The sequence below is a fragment of the Aotus nancymaae genome, unplaced genomic scaffold (genome assembly GCF_030222135.1).
Source record: "Aotus nancymaae isolate 86718 unplaced genomic scaffold, 86718_ANA_hifiasm-v0.15.2.pri h1tg000029l, whole genome shotgun sequence".
NCBI classification, from domain to species: domain Eukaryota; kingdom Metazoa; phylum Chordata; class Mammalia; order Primates; family Aotidae; genus Aotus; species Aotus nancymaae.
This window is the reverse complement of record NW_026988442.1, coordinates 81211249-81230537: the sequence shown is the minus strand read 5'-3', so window position 1 is coordinate 81230537 and position 19289 is coordinate 81211249. Positions and strand designations below refer to the sequence as shown.

The 19289-nt window shown below is 33.9% G+C and overlaps 1 protein-coding gene across 3 annotated transcripts in view; it reads right to left on the bottom strand.

Annotated features, from left to right (window-relative positions):
- The window catches only part of DPP10 (dipeptidyl peptidase like 10), a 1408189-nt gene that overhangs the window by 329001 nt on the left and 1059899 nt on the right, over positions 1–19289 (bottom strand). For all 3 annotated transcript variants that reach the window (XM_064382830.1, XM_064382829.1, XM_064382831.1), the window contains exon 4: positions 5214–5308. In XM_064382830.1, coding sequence (XP_064238900.1) covers positions 5214–5308 — 95 coding nt within the window. The remainder of the gene's footprint in view (positions 1–5213; positions 5309–19289) is intronic.

Sequence of the window (19289 nt, the reverse complement as noted above, 5' to 3'; positions counted from 1 at the left end):
CCCACACTTTTAATTAAAATAGTGCCTGAGTACACTTCCAGGGTAAGGGTCACAAATTTTCTTTCTAATTTTCCTGTTTTAATGACCACCACGGTTAAAACTATGCTGGAATTCACTTTCACATATATTTAACTTACAGAATATATTGAAGAGCCTAAATGTCTATGGTAGATTCAATGTTTTCTTCCCTAAATAAATATAGAAAGTGTCCAATTTTTGCTGAAACATGTACTATTCCATTTGTTTCCCTGAATGTACATCAATGTTACATCCTATTTTGATGACTGAATTGGAAATTACCTAAATAAACATAATTATCATTTTTAAAATAAATATTGTGGATATAACAAATATCTAAATATTTTGAGAAGGAGATGCCCAAGTAAATAATGATAAAATTCAATTATTCATAAGGACAATGCACCAATGAAAGCAATCATGCTGGATGAAGTTGCTAGTAGCCATCAGTTATTCTCTATCTTAAAAAGCAACAATTGCTTCCTAGTCAAAACAAAGTTGGCAATAGCCAAGGAAGTGATACTAATTTATCTGAACAAAAAAGTCTCAATCAGAAGTATCCTCCAAAAATTATAAGAAAACTGGGTTACACTTTTATCTTATACTCAGCAATACCCACAAGAGAGGAAGCCAAGGCCAAACGATCCTACTCAGGCATGCTGGTCTGCTTTGCAGGGTTGTCCTTAAAAAGAAGAAAAGTACCTGAAACTAATGAAGCTGGAAGGCACAACTTAAGCTCTTCCTTAAAATTACCAATTTAAGAGTCACTACTTTGCTCCTACCTCAGAAAACTACCTTCTAATTATCACATGATTTCTCTTGTATCTCTGTCTAGAACAGAGTTTCTCAAACTTGACACTCCTGACATTTCTGGCTACGTTAGTCTTGTTGTGGGAGCTGTCGTGCACATTGTAGGATGCACATTCCTGACCTCTACTCACTAGATTCCCACAGTAAACCCCTCATATCTATTCAGGACAATCAAATATGTCTCTAGAGCTGACAAATGTCTCCTCGGAGCAAAATCATCCCCAGTAGGAAACACTGGTCTAGAGAAAGAAAGAAACAATACTGTCAAAACACAACATTCACATGTACAGTTCCAGTGGCTTCACTGATTAATCAATATTAGTTACACTACTGATGTCCATCACTACTTGGATTCCACCAGATACTGATAAGACCAAATCTTACAAATAATTAACAAATTATCCATTACTGTTAGCCATAAGGTGAGGCCACATGGACAATCAAATGTTCTGACAATCTTTCCTCATCTCAAATCTTATGAGTTGAAATTTTTGATGCCTTTATTCAGTAATTCTTCATTTGTTCTACTGTGTTGTTTATTGTTGTTGTTATTTTTAATAGGACATCTATTTCCTCAAACTCAAATTGAATAATGAATTTCTTGCTTTCACAGAGTTGGATCTATCACCTCCATATACCCAGTGGCACAACAAATAAGACAACAAACAAATAAAACCAAAACACTATGAGGACACGCAAGCCAGCTGACGCTGTCTCTATGCATGATAAATCAATGAATCTTCCTTAGTTCTTTCCAAACCTACTATTTTGTAATGGCCTATATAAAAATAAACAGAGCAAAGAAGATGTAACATTTTGCTTGGAATCATTCTGCTGCCATATATTAATTTCCTCCCTGTGCTATGGCTATTTTTAATAGCATATATTTAAACAGGTTTATAGAGTTTCAGAGATTTCAGATTAGACTCTTGGCTCTCACTTATTCCTTTTCATATTAATGCATAAGATATATGTTACATTTTAGGAGGCGAAGCTCTGTGACTCATGCTTGTAAACCCAGTGCTTTGGGAGGCCACAGCAGGAGGATCACTTGAGGACAGGAGTTGAAGATGAACCTAGGCAACATAGGGAGACCCCATTGCTAAAATAAAAAAAAAATGATTAAAAAAATTAGCTGGGCCTGGTGGCAGACACCTGTGGTCCTAACTACTCAGGAGGCTGAGGCAGGAGATTCACTTGAGCCCAGGAGTTTGAAGCTGCTGTAAGCTATGATTGCTTAAATCACAGCTGCATTCCAGCCTGGACAGCAGAGCAAGACCTTGTGTCTTAAGAAACAAACAAGATAAATATTTTTTAAATTTTAACTATACTTAAGCACATGGGGTTTGAACTCATGTTTACAACCCCTTTCTAATTTCAAAAAGTGATTTGATAAAACAATTTATGGCTGTCGGTATTTTCTGCCAAGGCCACTGGTGATATTCAAATTACTAACAGTGAAAAGAGTACAGCAAATACTTATAAAACGCTTTCCTCATTATGTCATTGTGAATGAGCTTTTGTTTAAAATAGTTCTGGCTCTAAGAGATAACATTTCCAAACACTTAGAAATTATAAAGAGCAATTTTGAGGCTAAATCGCTTACTTCCCATCCTCTAATTCAAAAGCTATATGCCCTTTAACTTCCTCCTTTCATTAGAAATCCACCTACCTTCAACCCAAAAGAATGCCTTAACACAATTATTTCATTTAAAAAAGTATTTTTTATTTGTCAAATTTATTTGACAACTATGCTCAATATTTATTTTAATCATAGAGTCAGCTAACCATAATTACATAACCAAAAATACACAGTAATCATATTTAAAATGTGTTTAAGTTGAAAAGTGATAATATGATGTTAAATTATCTTAATTTTTAAAACAAATTTGTAGTCATATTTTAGCATAATATGTCCTATTATAGAACAGACCATTCTGTTATGACATTTTTATCAATAGTATATTTATTTTCTCAAAAGACTTGTCATACTTTCATTTCAAAGTTTTCTACACTGATCTGATCCAATCAATTATTATTGTAATTAAAATAATGATAATTGCTCACAGAAAAAAACAGCAGTATGTTTCAATAAACTATATTTTTCAACAGAGTTTCCTGGAAGAGACATTAAATCCAGGTTTTAGCCTAATGTTAACTTTAAAAACGTAAGTGTATTAAACAATGCCATCTTGAAGTTAGGAGAAAACAATTAAGCTCCTTTGAAATCATCTGGAATTATGGTAATTCCTATTTTTGTTCTCAGTTTTGAGTAACTGGTGCAAATTGATACAACCTTCCACTCCCCTGACACCTGCCCCCATATTGAATGTATACACCTCTAGGACTTATAAATTGCTTAATCATCTGTATTGTGACATAAAAGTCCTTAGGGAGCCTATGAATCTTAGAAGACCAGTAAATTAGAATATTTGTTAAATATGACTCTGTGGTAATTAAGAGTCATGGCCAGCAAAGAGGAGAACAGAAAGAAAACCCAAAAGGATTAAAAAGATATAACACAAAAGCACAAAGATAAACAGCATTAATTAGCACATGGAGAAAACCACAATGATAGGACATGGTGGCGGTGTGTAGCACCAACAAAAGAATTGAGATAACGGAATCATAATCCAAAAGTTTTATTCGCTTTGCTTTCTTTTTTGATGTACCACGGAAGATTTAAAAAGTAATGAATAAATAATGGAAAACAAAAACATAATTAGTGATGGGGGAAAACTTCATTGAATTGTGTGAAAGAGTATTTAATAAGGAACAGACACATAATAGAATAATTCATGTACTGAGTATATCTAACCGGAATGCTTGGCTACTGAGGGCCTAGAAGCTCCAAAATATTATGTTACTTTATGAAAAAGGAAAGCAGAAATTAAAATGCACTCAATTTTTGTTCCTCAAACTAATTTTATGGAAAATCCATTCATTCTTACTTTAATCCGTATATTATTATCATACCTTCTCATCATTATTGCTTCCTGAATTCTGCCTCCTATCCTATCTTCTTAATAAGGGCTACTTTTTTCACTATTTACAGTATTTCTCAATGATTCTCCTAGCCCCTTTCCTGGTATCCCAGAGAACCATCCACTGAAGAAATAGTAAATACTGTTCTATACTGTTTATTAAAATTCTCCGTAAGGGTTAGTATTATCACTCAAAGAAAATCCACATTCTTAGAAAGTAAGCCATCTGCTGTATATATCCTTAACATCCCTTGAATAACACAAAGAGTTGCACACAGAATAGCTATTCTTTGATTCCCTGTAAATTACTTGAAAAACAAAAATGTCGTTATTTTCTTCTCATTGATGATCTCATTATTAATGTACATTAGTTGACTGGTTAAGTTTAGCCTAACGGATATACATGTATAATCACTTAATAATTGTAATGACATTTTCTCCTTAATATGTAAAAATACTAAACAGAAAGTTTTTAGTCCATCTCTTCCATAAGGCCATTTCATACTAAATATGAAGATTAAAAGTTTATTTTAAATGTACAAGTAGGAATCCATTTGTTAAAGTAGTCCATGATTTTGCTTATTGTTTCATTTTATGGAGGTTTTTCTGAGACCTTGTACTATATTTTGTCTGTATTACGTGAATTCACCTAATTGGCAGTCTACTGAAACTTTAATTACAATAAAATAGTGAGTAAATAACTGTACTATTTTTCATTGGTGTTGGGTAGCTAGAGTTTCAATATTTGCAATAGTAATTCATTATCGCTTACTAAATAGGTAAACATAGCTAAGTCTCCTAACCTTAGGGTACTAGATTTTTCAGAAAGACAAAGCCCATATTATGACCAATGTAAATATATTTAGTCATTTAAACAATGTTGGCTAAACAGTGATACAAAAGAAGTAAAACGATACTGATGATAAAATCCTAAATTCTAAAAGTAAAATACATCAACCTCAGCTGAAAAGCAGCTTTAGAAAGCCTTTCCATATGATCCTGAAAACAACAAAACTAGAAAGAAGTCAGAAAGAATAATAAGTAAAGGAGAAAAGAAAGTTAATAATAAATAAGGATAGACTAACCATTTTTTTTAACCTTGGCATTTATATAACTAATGTTATATATAAAATATTGGGAAAAAGTATTCTTTCTAAGCAACTACTATTTATGGAAATAATTCTCCAATTACTAACAAGAGTAAATGGGGAGAAAATGAAGCAGACAGTCACGGGGTATTTTCTATCAATAGATTAACCAATTCTCATGATATTCCAGCCCCAGCTTTTTACCTAAAATGGTTTACAAGTGCTGGAGCTGAAGAATAGAAAGTTATGTACACCTAGAGAGCTTTCTAAACAGTACTAAAATGCATAAAGTAATTAATTATTCATTACTTACAAAAGTTGTGTTTTCCAATAATAATGTGGTAGCATTTGTTTCTATATTCAGTTTAATGACATGTCCATTCTCGCTTTTATACACCACATCTGTATCTGCAACAACAAAGATATTAACAATTGACAAATAGATTGACTAGGTAATATAATAACTGTAGGGGAGAAAACGTGCATAATAAACAGACACATTGGAACAATCTTTTTTAGCCTTCAATAACCCAAGCAGATTTCTGTACTTGGCATTCATTCTCTTGAAAGATCAGGAAGCCCACCTAACACATGGTCCGTTGTGCAATGAACAAGGGGTTAATTTTCATGGTTTAACAAATGAAAATTAATTAAAATGTGGGCAATCTGCTACACATTCTGTGGTGACAAAAAATGGGCAAAGAGAAATGCCTCCAGTCTCTCAAGTAAGCCATTAATGATGATGATCCAGTATTTTGACTTAAAAGTGCTGTCAGTCGACTGTAACTCTTCACTGTTCTAAGTCTCCTCAGATTGAATCACCTTCATGCAGAACTATTAATGGATCCAATTCTTCTACTCCCACTGCATTTCTATGCAGCTTCTTTAATTCTCTTTTGGGTTGTGATTTTGTCTGTGGTATTTAATATGGCTTGCATAATTGCAGATCAAAATCACTGAGGCTACTACTATATTAATAAATCAACTTTTTCAACTCTAGAAAAGTTATGTTTTCTTTTTAAATAACTGCATTTCTTTCAGATAATTGCTTTTACATATTTTTGAGGTAAGTTTAGCCATATTTGTTAGAAAATTAAAACAACAACATCTCAGACTGAGAATACTAACTTGAGGAAAAACTGACAGGATATTAGGATACTCAGGATATATATATATTAGGTAAATATATTTATATATATATTTTATATATATTAGGTAAAAGGTAATATATATATATCTATATTACCATTTACCTAATATATATATAATACATATTCTATATTAAAAGGTTATATATATATGTAATATATGTTATATATATATAACATATATTAGGTAAATGGTAATATAGATATATATATTTACCTATTAGGTAAATATATTTATATATTATTAATTATATATATTTACCTAATATATATGTAATATATATAAACATATTAGTATATATTATAATTAACATACATAATATATAAATATATTACCTTTTACCTTATAGATTTATATATTATATATATTGATTATATATATATGGTGAAAGTAAATATATATTTACTTTATTTAAATATATATGGTGAAAGATAATATATTTACTTTCACCGTATATATATAATTAATATATATAATATATAAATATATAAGGTAAAAGGTAATATATAATATAATATTAATATATAATATACCATATATAATACCATATAATATAATATATTAATATATATTATACCATAGATAATACAATATAATATAATAATATATAATATAATACCATATATTATATTATATATGGTAATATATATACCATCATATATAAACCATATATATTATATATAACATAATACCATATATAATATATATTAGTATATAATATAATTCCATATGTAATTATATATATTACCATATATATATGTATATAATTATATATATGGTAAAAGGTAATATATTTATATATTATATTATATATAGGGTAAAAGGTAATATATTTATATATTATTATATTAATATATATTATATAATAATATATATATTATATGTAATAATATATATATTATATATATTAGTTAAAAGAGAGATAGTCACATAAAAGTAGTTTTGAAAATGTTCTCTTTTCAAATGATAATATTTTTATCCAGTTTTACCTAATTCTAGCCTTTTCCATGGTGTTGCACATCCCTAATCTCCTGTTCATTCTTGGAAGAAAGGTGATATTAATAGAGATTAGATTCACTACTCATAGTGAATGAAGGTATATAAGTTACGCTCTTTCAGAAACTGAATGTCTTCACTTACAAACTTAGAAAACAAGGACTAGATGATGAGTTGTGAAGATAAACATATATATATAAGGTAAAAGGTAATATATTTATATATATTATATATTTTTATATATATATTAGGTTTAAAAGAGAAGATAGTCACATAAAAGTAGTTTTGAATGTGTTCTCTTTTCAAATGATAATATTTTTATCCAGTTTGAAGTTATGAAGATTATCAGCAAAAACACATGAAAAAGTATCTGACACTTTTGGCCAAACGAGATTTTCTGACCTCTTCTCTCATTATTTAAATATTATTAATTGTTACACCTACAATGTATATGACCAGAAGCAAGCAATAGCAGCAAAACTAAAGTTTGTTTTCTTCAGTATCTAACTCAAAAGACATAGTCCAATATGACCCTCCTATTACAGTCAAAAATAACACAGAAGGCCAGTAGTTCTTCTTGACCTTAGTCACATGGGAACAGTGACATGTTGGAACTGTAGCCTGGGAAACAGGGAAACACAAATGGCCTTTTAATAGAGGATGAGTGTGAGGAGATAAAGAAGGGATTTCCCAGTTACTCCCTGAGGCTGGCTGTATGAACTGATAGTTCTATATGATCTCTAAACTAAGGCCTTGTATCACCTTCTGAACTTCTGTTATCAGCTAAAAAGGAATTGAGTTCTTGCTTTTGTTTTATCATTAACTTTACCTGTTGTCCTCTCTTGTTTATTTATTTATTTACTTATTTTTGAGATAGAGTCTCACTCTGTCACCACACTGGAGTGTAGTAGCACAATCTCAGCTTACTGCAACCTCTGCCTCCCAGGTTCGAGCAATTCTCCTGCCCTAGCCTCCTGAGCAGCTGGAACTACAGGTGCACACCACCACACCCGGCTAATTTTTGTAATTTTAGTAGAGATAGGGTTTCACCATGTTGGCCGGGATGGTCTTGATCTCTTGACCTCGTGATCCACCCGCCTTGGCCTCCCAAAGTGCTGGGATTACAGGCATGAGCCACTGTGCCCAGCCTACCTGTTGTCCATTCTATTGATGCAGAACAAATAGTAGATTTACATAAACAATAAACGTTTATTTGATTTATATTCTTTTCCTCTCTTCTCTTTCCTTTTTATTCATCATCCATATTTATGATCATGTCTCAACAGCAACACCAATCATCTGCAATGCTCATTTGGTCTTGCCAGTTGATTTGACCTGTCCTGCTGCTCACTCAATAGTCCAACCTCAACTTTGAGTTCTAACTTCTATTCCCTCTTTGAATTTTTTTAAAATATTCTCATCTCTGGACCACTTCTGGATTTTGATGAACATATATCATCCTGGATTAGCAAGAGCCAAATAGCATACCCTAACAAAATCATCCTTACAATACTTTCTCAATAAATTAAGAGAAAATAAATTTCCCTTTTCCATTGCATCATGGAGAAAAATAGAGCAAAACAAAACAAAACACTCAAGTAGTTTTTCTCCCAAGAGGCAGGCAAAAACATCTTTGCAAAGATCATGATAGTGAAAGAAATCTAACATGGCTGACTCCATCTTGCTTTTAGGCTCATAGGCTGGCTGTCTACACTCATTCTTGAATATTGGCCAAACTAACCATGTATGAAACATAGTTTATAATTTACCTTTGAAACAAAAATATTAATAATCCCTCCCTAAATCTCATCACCTTCTTGTTCAGGAGTAGAAATCACCCTTGTAATACTAATGAAAGGACACAAAACTGAAATTGTGAAAGCCTGAATTCTGCTAAAATGTAGCTGTTGTTTCTACAATCTTTTACTGCTCAAAAGTCATGTGGCCAGAGGTCACAAGATTTGTAATTCTCCCAGTTGCTTTTATAGATAACATTACTATTGTAGAACCTACGATCGGTCTTTTGAGATGATTTTCAGACTGGCCTCACCAGGATGCAAAACTCAACCAGTCCTGTTACCTCCCATTTAGAGGCAGACTTAGTGCACGAGGACAGCTTTCCACACTTTTATGATTGCACCCCCCAACCAATCAACAGCAACCATTTCCTAGTCCCATGCCCACCTTGAAAAACCCTGATCTCCAAGACTTCAGGGAAAGTGATTGAATAATAACTCCAGTTCTCCCATATGGCCAATCTCATTTTATTTAAACTCTTTCTTTACTGCAATACCAAGGTCTCAGTGAACTGGTTTTTGCAGAGGACAGGAAGAAATCACTGGGTGATTACACAAGCACACTGTGGAATTTTAAATTGAGATGAGGTCTGTGCGTTAGCGAGAAAGAAAAGCCATAGAATATTTTAAGTATGAATGGTGATTCCTGGTCAAGAGAAGAGAAAAAGAAATGTGTGACACCATAGTTCCTCAGGGTGAAAGAAAAATCTTAAATGAGTGATGGGTTGTTATTAGGGGTGGTCAAAATAAAATTAGTCATTATTTCCCTTAGAACAAAAGTAGAAGGAAGTAAAGCTCGTTTGAAAATATAAAGTCTACAGGCCCAGGCGCAGTGGCTCATGCCTGTAATCCTCGCACTTTGGGAGGCCAAGGCTGGTGGATCACAAGGTCAGAAGTTCAAGACCAGCCTGGCCAATATGGTGAAACCCTGTCTTTACTAAAAATACAAAAATTAGCCAGGCATGGTGGCGTATACCTGTAGTCCCAGCTACATGGGAGGCTGAGGAAGGAGAATTGCTTGAACCTAGGAGGCGAAGGTTGCAGTAAGCTGAGATCACACCACTGCACTCCAGCCTGGGTGACAGAGTGAGACTCCATCTCAAGAAAAAAAAAAACTAAAGACTAAGTTAACATTAATTTATTTAAAGTCAATTTTCTTGGATAATTATTTGGGCTTGAGAAAAATCAACAGAATTCAGATTTGTAAATACCTTTAGTTCTGCAATCCTGCAAATTTTACTGTTAGACTCTCAATGTTGCATTAATAGGATGAACTTTTTAATTCACATGTAATTCTCTAGCTTAATAATTAACAAAGATTTTTACATGAATTATTTTAAAAGCAACTAATATCTGCCCTTATCAATTTTCTTGTGTTTTTTTTTTTTTTTTTCTTTTGCTGTTGTTCTTTATAATCTGGTCTTCTGGATCTCAAATTTATCCTACTTTACAGTTTGATTTATAATCACTCATGGAATTCCCAGTTCTGAAACTCCTATTACTAGATTAATAGTGTCTACTAGATTAATAGTGATCTATCATTCTGGAACTACATTTCTGAATGTTGTACCATATATTTTGTTTAACATTAAGTAATAAAATATGAGTGAATTAGATCAATGACCAAAGTGCATTAACATGGGAAGATTAAGGCAGGTGTACTTGAAGCATTCTTAAAACATGGCATTATGCATATCTACAGGGTGCTTTGATTAAATAATCTTTTCTTCTTTTCAGCTTATTGGCAGTTAAGAGCCAATTATTCTGAACACACATTCAACTCAATCAGTTTTTGTTTAAATGAAAATGTACAGCAGAATAGAATCACTGTCTGGCTTATCTACCCTGAGAACCAAGCATGTATTTTCAGTCTGCAGTATACCTAACTATCATTACTGTCATTTCTATCCAATTCTTTTTTCCATAATTTGGCTGACGAAAAGAGAAACATAGTATTCTAGTTTAAAATCTATCAAGTAATGCAACCTTATATTTTTTACCCCTTCCACACAGAGCAGATGATAAAGCATTTACCATTGTTGATTTAGTTCTCAGTGTGGTATTGAAATTAAGAACTGAGACATCTGCATCCACCTTACCTATCAGGACCAAGAACAAAGACAGCCTGCATTCACATCATTTTACTATTTGTTCTAGGGCATTCTTTCCATGAACTTAATGCTGTAAATAAGAACAAAAAACTTTTTCTTTTTGGTTAGAAAATGGCTGAAAATTAGTTTCTAGAAACATTAAACTTCTAAAATAGGGTAAACTGCTCAATTATCAAACAACTCACTTCAAGATTCCTGCCTGTCTGTGTTCACCAATACTAAACTATTACGTCTTGAAATGTGCCTAACAAAAATCAGATCCTCACATTCAAAGTTCAGTCGTATCTACTCAAACCCAGATTTCCAACCCTATTCATATCTCCCCCTAATCCTCTCCTTCTGGACACTCTGACTCTTTTAAAATGTTGTCTTTTCTGACTACTGTAATTAATAAACTCAGCTTTACTTAACAGGTTATGCTGCGAGTCTTCTGAGAAGCGTAAAGTTGACAAAATTCATCTTCCATGTTTATCAATATAAAGTCACCATATTGGTTTCTGTTCATCTTGCTAACGAATAATGTAAGTATGCATTTAATTTTGACATGATAATTCACTATCAAGGTTTCAAAATTAAATCAATCAACAAATCTATCATCTATCTCTACATAGAGAAAGAGAAAATTTCAAAAATTAGACAAAATCTTGGCAAATTAGTTCTGTGAGAAATTTTAATCCAGAGATAATCTTCATTTAAAACTATTTTTGATATATCTACAATTAGAATGCTGTAGCATTCCATGTTTTAAGAGAAACTATACTCCATAAATAAGCTGAGCAATTATAAATAAAAACTGGAAAAAATTAAATGACTATCACAGGAAATATTTAAACAAATCTAGGAAGGGTTTGTTAAATATCAAGTTAAGATTTTATTCATAAATTGAATATATCAATGGTAAAACTAGAACATTTTGCTATTTATAATTAAAACACTGTAGACACCTCATTCAACTCTCCTAAAACACTGCTCACAACAATATAAAACTTTCCTCACATTTTAAAAAGCCCCAGCCTCCATATATTTACCTGAGAAAACTGAGGTCATTAGAAATGGCTTCAGTTTCCTAAATCTCTATTTCAAGATCTCATTCCATGCACACTCTTTTTTCCCAAGACTTTTGGGAAGAGATGAACTTTCTCCTTTGCAAAGTGAAGCTCTGTTTTATAAACAAGTGAATGTGCTCTTAAGCTCTTAAATATCTTTGATTTCTGTTTCCTCTTGTCATTTACTTGTCCTTTTCATGCTGAACATTGTTCTTTACATTAAAAAAAGAAGAAGAAAGAAAAGTAGGCCATTCGAGGTGGTTCACACCTGTAATCCCAGCACTTTAGGAGGATGAGGCGGGTGGATCACAAGATCAAGAGATCGAGACCATCCTGGCCAACATGGTGAAACCCCATCTCTACTAAAAATACAAAAATTAGCTGGGTGTAGTGGTGTCCGCCTGTAGTCCCAGCTACTTGGGTGGTTAAGGCAGGAGAATCACTTGAACCCGGGAGGCCAAGGTTGCAGTGAGACAAGATCATGCCATTGCACTCCAACCTGGCGACACAGCGAGACTCTGTCTCAAAAAAAAAACAACCAAATTCATTAACTCTGGTGTTTTTCTCTGTTCCTAGTTTTTTCCTTTTCATAGTTAGCCTCAATAAACCTTTCGTCTGAGGGGTTTCCACCTTATTCTCCATAACAGCCATTCATACTATTCCCTGTATCTTCTGCACTGCAGCTGCAGTTCTTACTCTCCTGAAATTTCAGACTTCCAATATCATCACTTGCCTGTAATAACCAAATCCAATATGCTTTCCCCCCATGCTTCATCTCCACCTCACTCAGCTTCATAGTGTTTGACAATGATGATGAACAGTAGAGTTTCTCAGTCCTCTTCTCTTGACTTTGAACCACTACCTTGCCCTGGTCTTTGTTCTTCAAATTTTTCCATGTGATCTATCCTCTCAATTGCTATCTAAACAATGGCATCCTTCCAAACTCAGCTGTAGGCTTTTTTTTCCCCCAGCAGCTCTTCAGTGATTATTTTACAACTCACGCCTTTCTATACTGATTCTTAAACATTCAACTAAAGTCCTGACCTTTCCCATATGCCAGTTCTATATTTCCAATTCTATGCTAGGCCACATATCTTGTAGACATATAAAACTCATACTAAAATTAAACTCTTCACAGTTTTGGCTCTACTCTCCCTCAAAATTCCATTTCCATACATACCATCATGTTGGTTACATTTTTCCTGTCTCTTTATCTACTATATTAATATTGTTTTTTATAACCTATCACCCGGACGGTTGTTAGTTTTGGAAGAGTTTTCTGTTCCTCTAGGTTTTCCCATCACACAGCCCAGTCAATTCGACACAATACTTTCCATTGCTTCAAACACTCCACAAAGACCTGTGACTTCCTAATAATAAAATATAAAATTTAACATATATTTCCATATTTATTTTCTACCAGTAGCCTGTAAAATAGTCTAGGTTATCTATTGCTTACAGTCTCCACATTGTAAAACTTCACTTCCACTCAGATTTTCTTACAATGCCCACTAATAAATACACCAGATCTTGTCCAAACTTTTCATTTTTTTCAAAGCATTGTTAAATTCCCAACACCTTTAAAGTATTCACCTAATATCTCTCTCTTCTGAACTCCTGAGCCAGTCATTTAATATTTAATCATGAAATTCCTTTCCATCTTTTTTACTATGTATTATTATTCAGTTTTGATATATTTGTTTTGGGTTTTCAATTACTTTATAAACTCAAAAAGGGACCTATTTCTTGTTCTTTTGAGAATTGAAACCATCTACATCAACACATCTTACTGTTTACATTAACACAATTTATTATTCAACTGTCTGCTTTGATAAAACTTTAATATTTCAGAAAATTCTTGCCAGGAAGCTGAAGTTGCAAATAACCATCTTTTTTTCAAGAACTTTCTAAAAACCCATTTACTTGAAAAATAGACCGCTCGACTAAGGCTCACTAAATATGTCTTTCTCAGTACAAAATGCAGCACAAACAAAGGACTGTTTCCTATTCAAGAGCCTCTCCAAAGTACTCACATCCCTCAATTCACTATCCTAAACTCTTAATCACAAATTATATCCAACTCTAATCAAGCTCACTTACTGAAATACCTGTCAAACTACATCCCCTCAAACCTTATAAGCATCTCTTCTTTGCTTTTTTCTTTCCATATGCTGCTCACTTTCTGTGACAATAGTGATCTTTTTAACCAAAGTAAGCAATTAACTCAGCCATGCTTTATCTTTAATAGGGCATTTTGCTGGAATTTTTGGCGAGCCACCATTCAATTGCTTGTATCTTTTAGAGTATATAATACAGCCCATATCCAGTAGAACGATAACAAGTATTTTCGTTTCCTTTAAGTTTTTTACTACATTTATGATTTATTTATTTATTTATTTATTTTTTGCTGTGTGACGTTATTTAGAAATACAGCTGACGAAGACATCTGCCTTGACTAAAATTTGTCCAGTCTCCTCCGTCCACTTCACAACTAGCCCTGGGCCTTGGCTTGCCTTTAACAAGAATAGTGCTGGGTCAGTTTAGTGATAATCCCCCTGCCCTTGACATTTGATCAAATTCCTCAACCCCCATCCTTGAAATTTAAGTCTGTGGCTTGCCTTTAGCAAAAATTGTGTTAGTTCAATTGATAAAGCAGGAGCATTGCCATCTTGAACATGCCCTCATTCTAAAATTCACCTTAATAATAATAAAAAAGGCCTACATCCAAAGGGCATCACAAGGTCAGCATGACCATAAACCACAAATAACATCTCCAACTAGAAACATTCCAAACTCCTCCCAGACAAGAGACATGCCAGCCCCTAGGTAACTCCCTCTGGCTGGGAAGATGTTAGCCCTGAGATAACTCCCCTCCAGGATGGAAAGATGTCTGCCCCAAGATAACCTCCCCTCCTCCCAGAGACATTCCAACCTCCATCATAAACTTCTCCACAAACATAAACATTCCAAGCTTCTGATAAGCCCCTTCACCCTAAAACCGATATATACTCTTATTCTGTAAGAGAAAAGGCTGCTGACGGAAATCGGCAAGGGGCACCTCTCAGGTTTTAACTGAAGAACACCTATCTTTAACTGCCAGCCGTGTTTCTTGTTTCTTTCCTCTTTCTTTAACGTTTATACCAGTTTAGCAAGATTTCCCTTGTCTTGCATAGCTCCTGTTGGTAGTCTTCCATGCACTGACTGCTTTATTCTGCTCCTTGGCACTAAGTACCTCTAGCAATATTTGCTGTAGTTGCAGTTAAGTCTCTTTTCTACATTGCAACAGTTTTTTTGTCTGGTTTGGTATGGGGTTTTTGTTTGTTTGCTTTTTGAGATAGAGTCTCGCTTTGTTGCCCAGGCTGGCGCGCTGGAGTGCAGTGGTGGGATCTCGGCTCACTGCAACCTCCACCTCCCAGGCTCAAGTCATCCTCTGCCTCAGCCTTTGGAATAGCTGGAACTACAGGTGTAGAGCGAACACACCCCGCTAGTTTTTGCATTTCTAGTAGAAATGGGGTTTCACCCTATTGGCCAGGCTGGTCTGAAACTCATGACCTCAAAGATCTGCCTGTCTTGGCCTCCCAAATTGCTGGGATTATGGATATAAGCCACCATATTCAGACCTATTGCAATAGCTTTGAATAAAGACTTCCTTAGTGTTTTAGTAAGTGTCAGAATATTTTTAATACTATCTTGCAAATCTAAACTTTCATAACCTACTTTCATAATGTTACAGCATTACATATAAGTAATTTTTAATATATTTACATATACATATAAATTTAAACTTTGCATTGTTAATGAAGAAAGAAACTTTGTAAAATATTTAAAAGAGGTTTATTCTGAGCCAATATGAGTTATCATGGCCCAGGGAACATTCTCAAGAAGTTCTGAGAAATATGCTCAAGGGAGTCGGGTTACAGTTTGGTTTTATACACTTTAGGGAGGTAACAATTGTAGGTAAAACCATTAATATGGTTTAGTTGTGCCCCCACCCAAACCTCATCTTGAATTGTAATCCCCATAATCCCCATGTGTCATGGGAGGACCCAGGTAGGTGGTAATTGAATCATGGGGGCAGTTTCCCCATGCCGTTCTCATGATAGTGAATGAGTTCTCAAGAGATATGATGATTTTACAAGCCTCTGGCATTTCCCCTACTGGCACTCATTCTCCCTCCTGCTGCCCTGTGAAGAGGTGCCTTCTGCCATGATTTTAATTTCCTGAGGCCTCCCTGGCCTTAGAGAACTATGAGTCAATTAAAGCTCTTTCATTTATAAATTACCTAGTCTCAGGTATTCTTCACAGAGGCATGAGAATAGAATAATACAACCATAAATAAACACAGGGAAGATATACATGGGTTCAGCCTATAGAGGTGGGATATCTTAAGGTCCGGAATGTTTACAGGTCATCAATGGAGTCAAAAATTTTCTGATTGGTAATTGGTTGAGGCAGTTAAACTTTGTCTAAAGATTTGAAGTCAGAAGATGCTTGAGTCAACATTAAGGGGGTTGGTGAAGGCCAGGGTTCTTTTTATGCAGATGAAGCCTCATAGGTAGCAGCCTTCAGAGAGAATAGCTGGTAAATGTCTCTTTTCAGACATTAAAGAGTTGTCTGACTCTCAGTTAATCTGCCCTAGATCTGGGAAAGGCTTGGGAAGGGAAGGTCTGGCTGCATTAACAGATTCTCTGCATATCCCAATTTTCTCTACAAAAGATGGCTTTGTGGGGCCATTTCAAAACATATCAAAAAATGTATTTGGGTATAAAATATTTTTATTTTCTTCAAGGTCTGCTATCTGTCCTGTGATGCTATATCAGAGTCAGGTTAGAAATTAAGCCAAATAGTACCAGGTTAATTAAAAAAAAAAAAAAAAAAACACCAGTTTTACAAGATTCTGTGGTTTGTAGGGTGTGACTTAACCCTTGTCTTGCATGGCCTTTTGTCTTGTTTATAATTTGCCACAAAGAGACAGTTTTGTTTGTCTTATGATCTCTATTTTAACCTGAATGCTGGTCAGTTGTGCTTAAATTCCAAAAGGAAGGAGATATAATGAAATATGTCCAACATCCCTTCCCATCATGGTCAAGAATTCAGGTTTCACGTTTCTCTGGGGTCCCCTTGGCCAAGAGGGAGTGTGTTTGGTCTGTCAGGGGACTTAGGGTTTTATTTTTGGTTTACAGTATACTAGATCAGGGGTCTATAAACTATAGCATTGGGCCAATCTGGCTTTCCAAGGCCTGTTTTTGTAAAGAACACAGCTACATCTATTTATTGTTGATGGCTGCTTGTGCACTACAACGACATAGCTGAGTAGTGGCAACAGAGACCATATTGCCCTCAAAGCATAAAATATTTACGTTCTGGTTCTTTAAATAAAAAGTTTGCTGGAATCTATGTCAGACTATTTTTTGTTTGCCTCATTTAAAAAACATATTTTTTACTTAGTATATTTATAAATGTTAATCACCAATAATTGCAATGTAACAAAAAGACTGTTCTTTTGGATTTCCAAAATAGCCATATACCCTAAACAGTATAGTTTTATTTTACAACACGGCATGAGAAATACACATTTTTTAAAAATTGAATCAAATTCCCGGTAAATAAGATAAAGTTAGATATCCAAAATAAAAGCATTTACCTAAAAAGTAACCAGAATAAAGGTCATTTTCATTTAAAAGTCATCATAATTGTAAGGAATCATTATTAATTCTTGTGGATGTGCCAATCCTATGAATGGCACTTCCTGTGATAAAGAGCCTATTTCAGACTAGATAATGGAGCAGTTGATAGCCACTCAACTAAATGATGTTTTTCTGATTTGTAGCTAAAATGTGAATAGCAGCAATTTTCACATGATCATTTCATTCTTTGGATTATTTGCAAAAAGATTGCATAAGAGGAAAATAAAATCTCTCTCTAGAATTTTAAATATTTCTTCCCACCAGAAGGGTTTTTTGCATAATAGTAGCATAAGCACCAGCTTTAACTGATTCTTAACTTTCTTCAGTTAAAACTCTTACCAAAAGTTTCTTGACTTCATACTCATACACTCAACAGTCTCCTTGAATGGTCCAGTCTATTGAAATCATCAGGCAAAGGAAAGATGTAAGCATATTCACACCTTCTCTTCCACTTAAGCATCTCATATGAAATAAATATAAAGATTGGTGTGTTTATGTGATCCCAAAGGTCTACACTGCAGTGATACATGCAGAAAATAGAGCTTGTTTTAAAGTAACTTCTAAACTGCAAAATATAGAGGATAAAAGAGGCTAGGCAAATATCTAAATTACTTCTGTCTCCCTCTGTCTAGTTTGTGTCAGCTACTATTTTGTCACCATTTTTTCCCCATTCTGAGAAGATTAAACTGAGCTGATCTTAGTCTTTAGTTGTGCTTTAGGAGAATGGGAGATCACCAGCAATCCTATTTTAAATTAAAGTTTTTGTATTGTGGGATTCCACTCCAGCAATACACCTCATTATAACACTTCATTGCCCTGTAATGATTTGACTGTTGCTGTGAATAATAAACTCTTTTTGTCTCTGACCCAAACGCCTCAATTTTATATAGCCACAATCACTTTGGCAGGCTAACTTGTTAATTTGCAAGCAGGGTGAAATCTTAGCCCTCTCACTCTTACTCACTTAAAAGATGTTCTCCCTCCATTCCAAACACCTCCCTGCTTTCTCTTAAGGTTTTAATATTAATTTCCATGCTACTATTAAAATGACCTCAAATTGCATAGTGATGTTTCATTAACTTAGTCATAAATCAAATAATCTTCATCAAACTTGCAAATTAGAAACTCAAAATGAACTCTACACATTTAATTTGTGCTTTGATCCTGCAACATGGACTGTCATTTAAAGCTCTGAATTCCTGTGTTTAAATATCTATCAGCACAGCCTAATCATCCATCACTTAGCTATTTTATGATCTTGATTGACTCTTTCACAGTCAGTCCAGAAACTTTAATTTCCCTTGACTATTGACATTGCTCCATTGACAAACATGTTTACTCTCCAACATCTTTGATAAAGCTATGTCTTTCTTTTCAAGATGTGATGTCTTTCCATTAGTATTTCAGTTCAATGGACAGATGGATGTGTTACTAGTGCCAGCAAAACTTAAGCAAGTTTTCTTACCCTTATGAAAATGTATCTCTAGTCATTGTTAATATCAGCATGTGAAAGATGATAAAAAAAGACACATGGATCAAAGACAATAATATTTTACATTTTCTGATTTTAAAGTAATATGCATTCATTGCGGGAAATTTGTGTA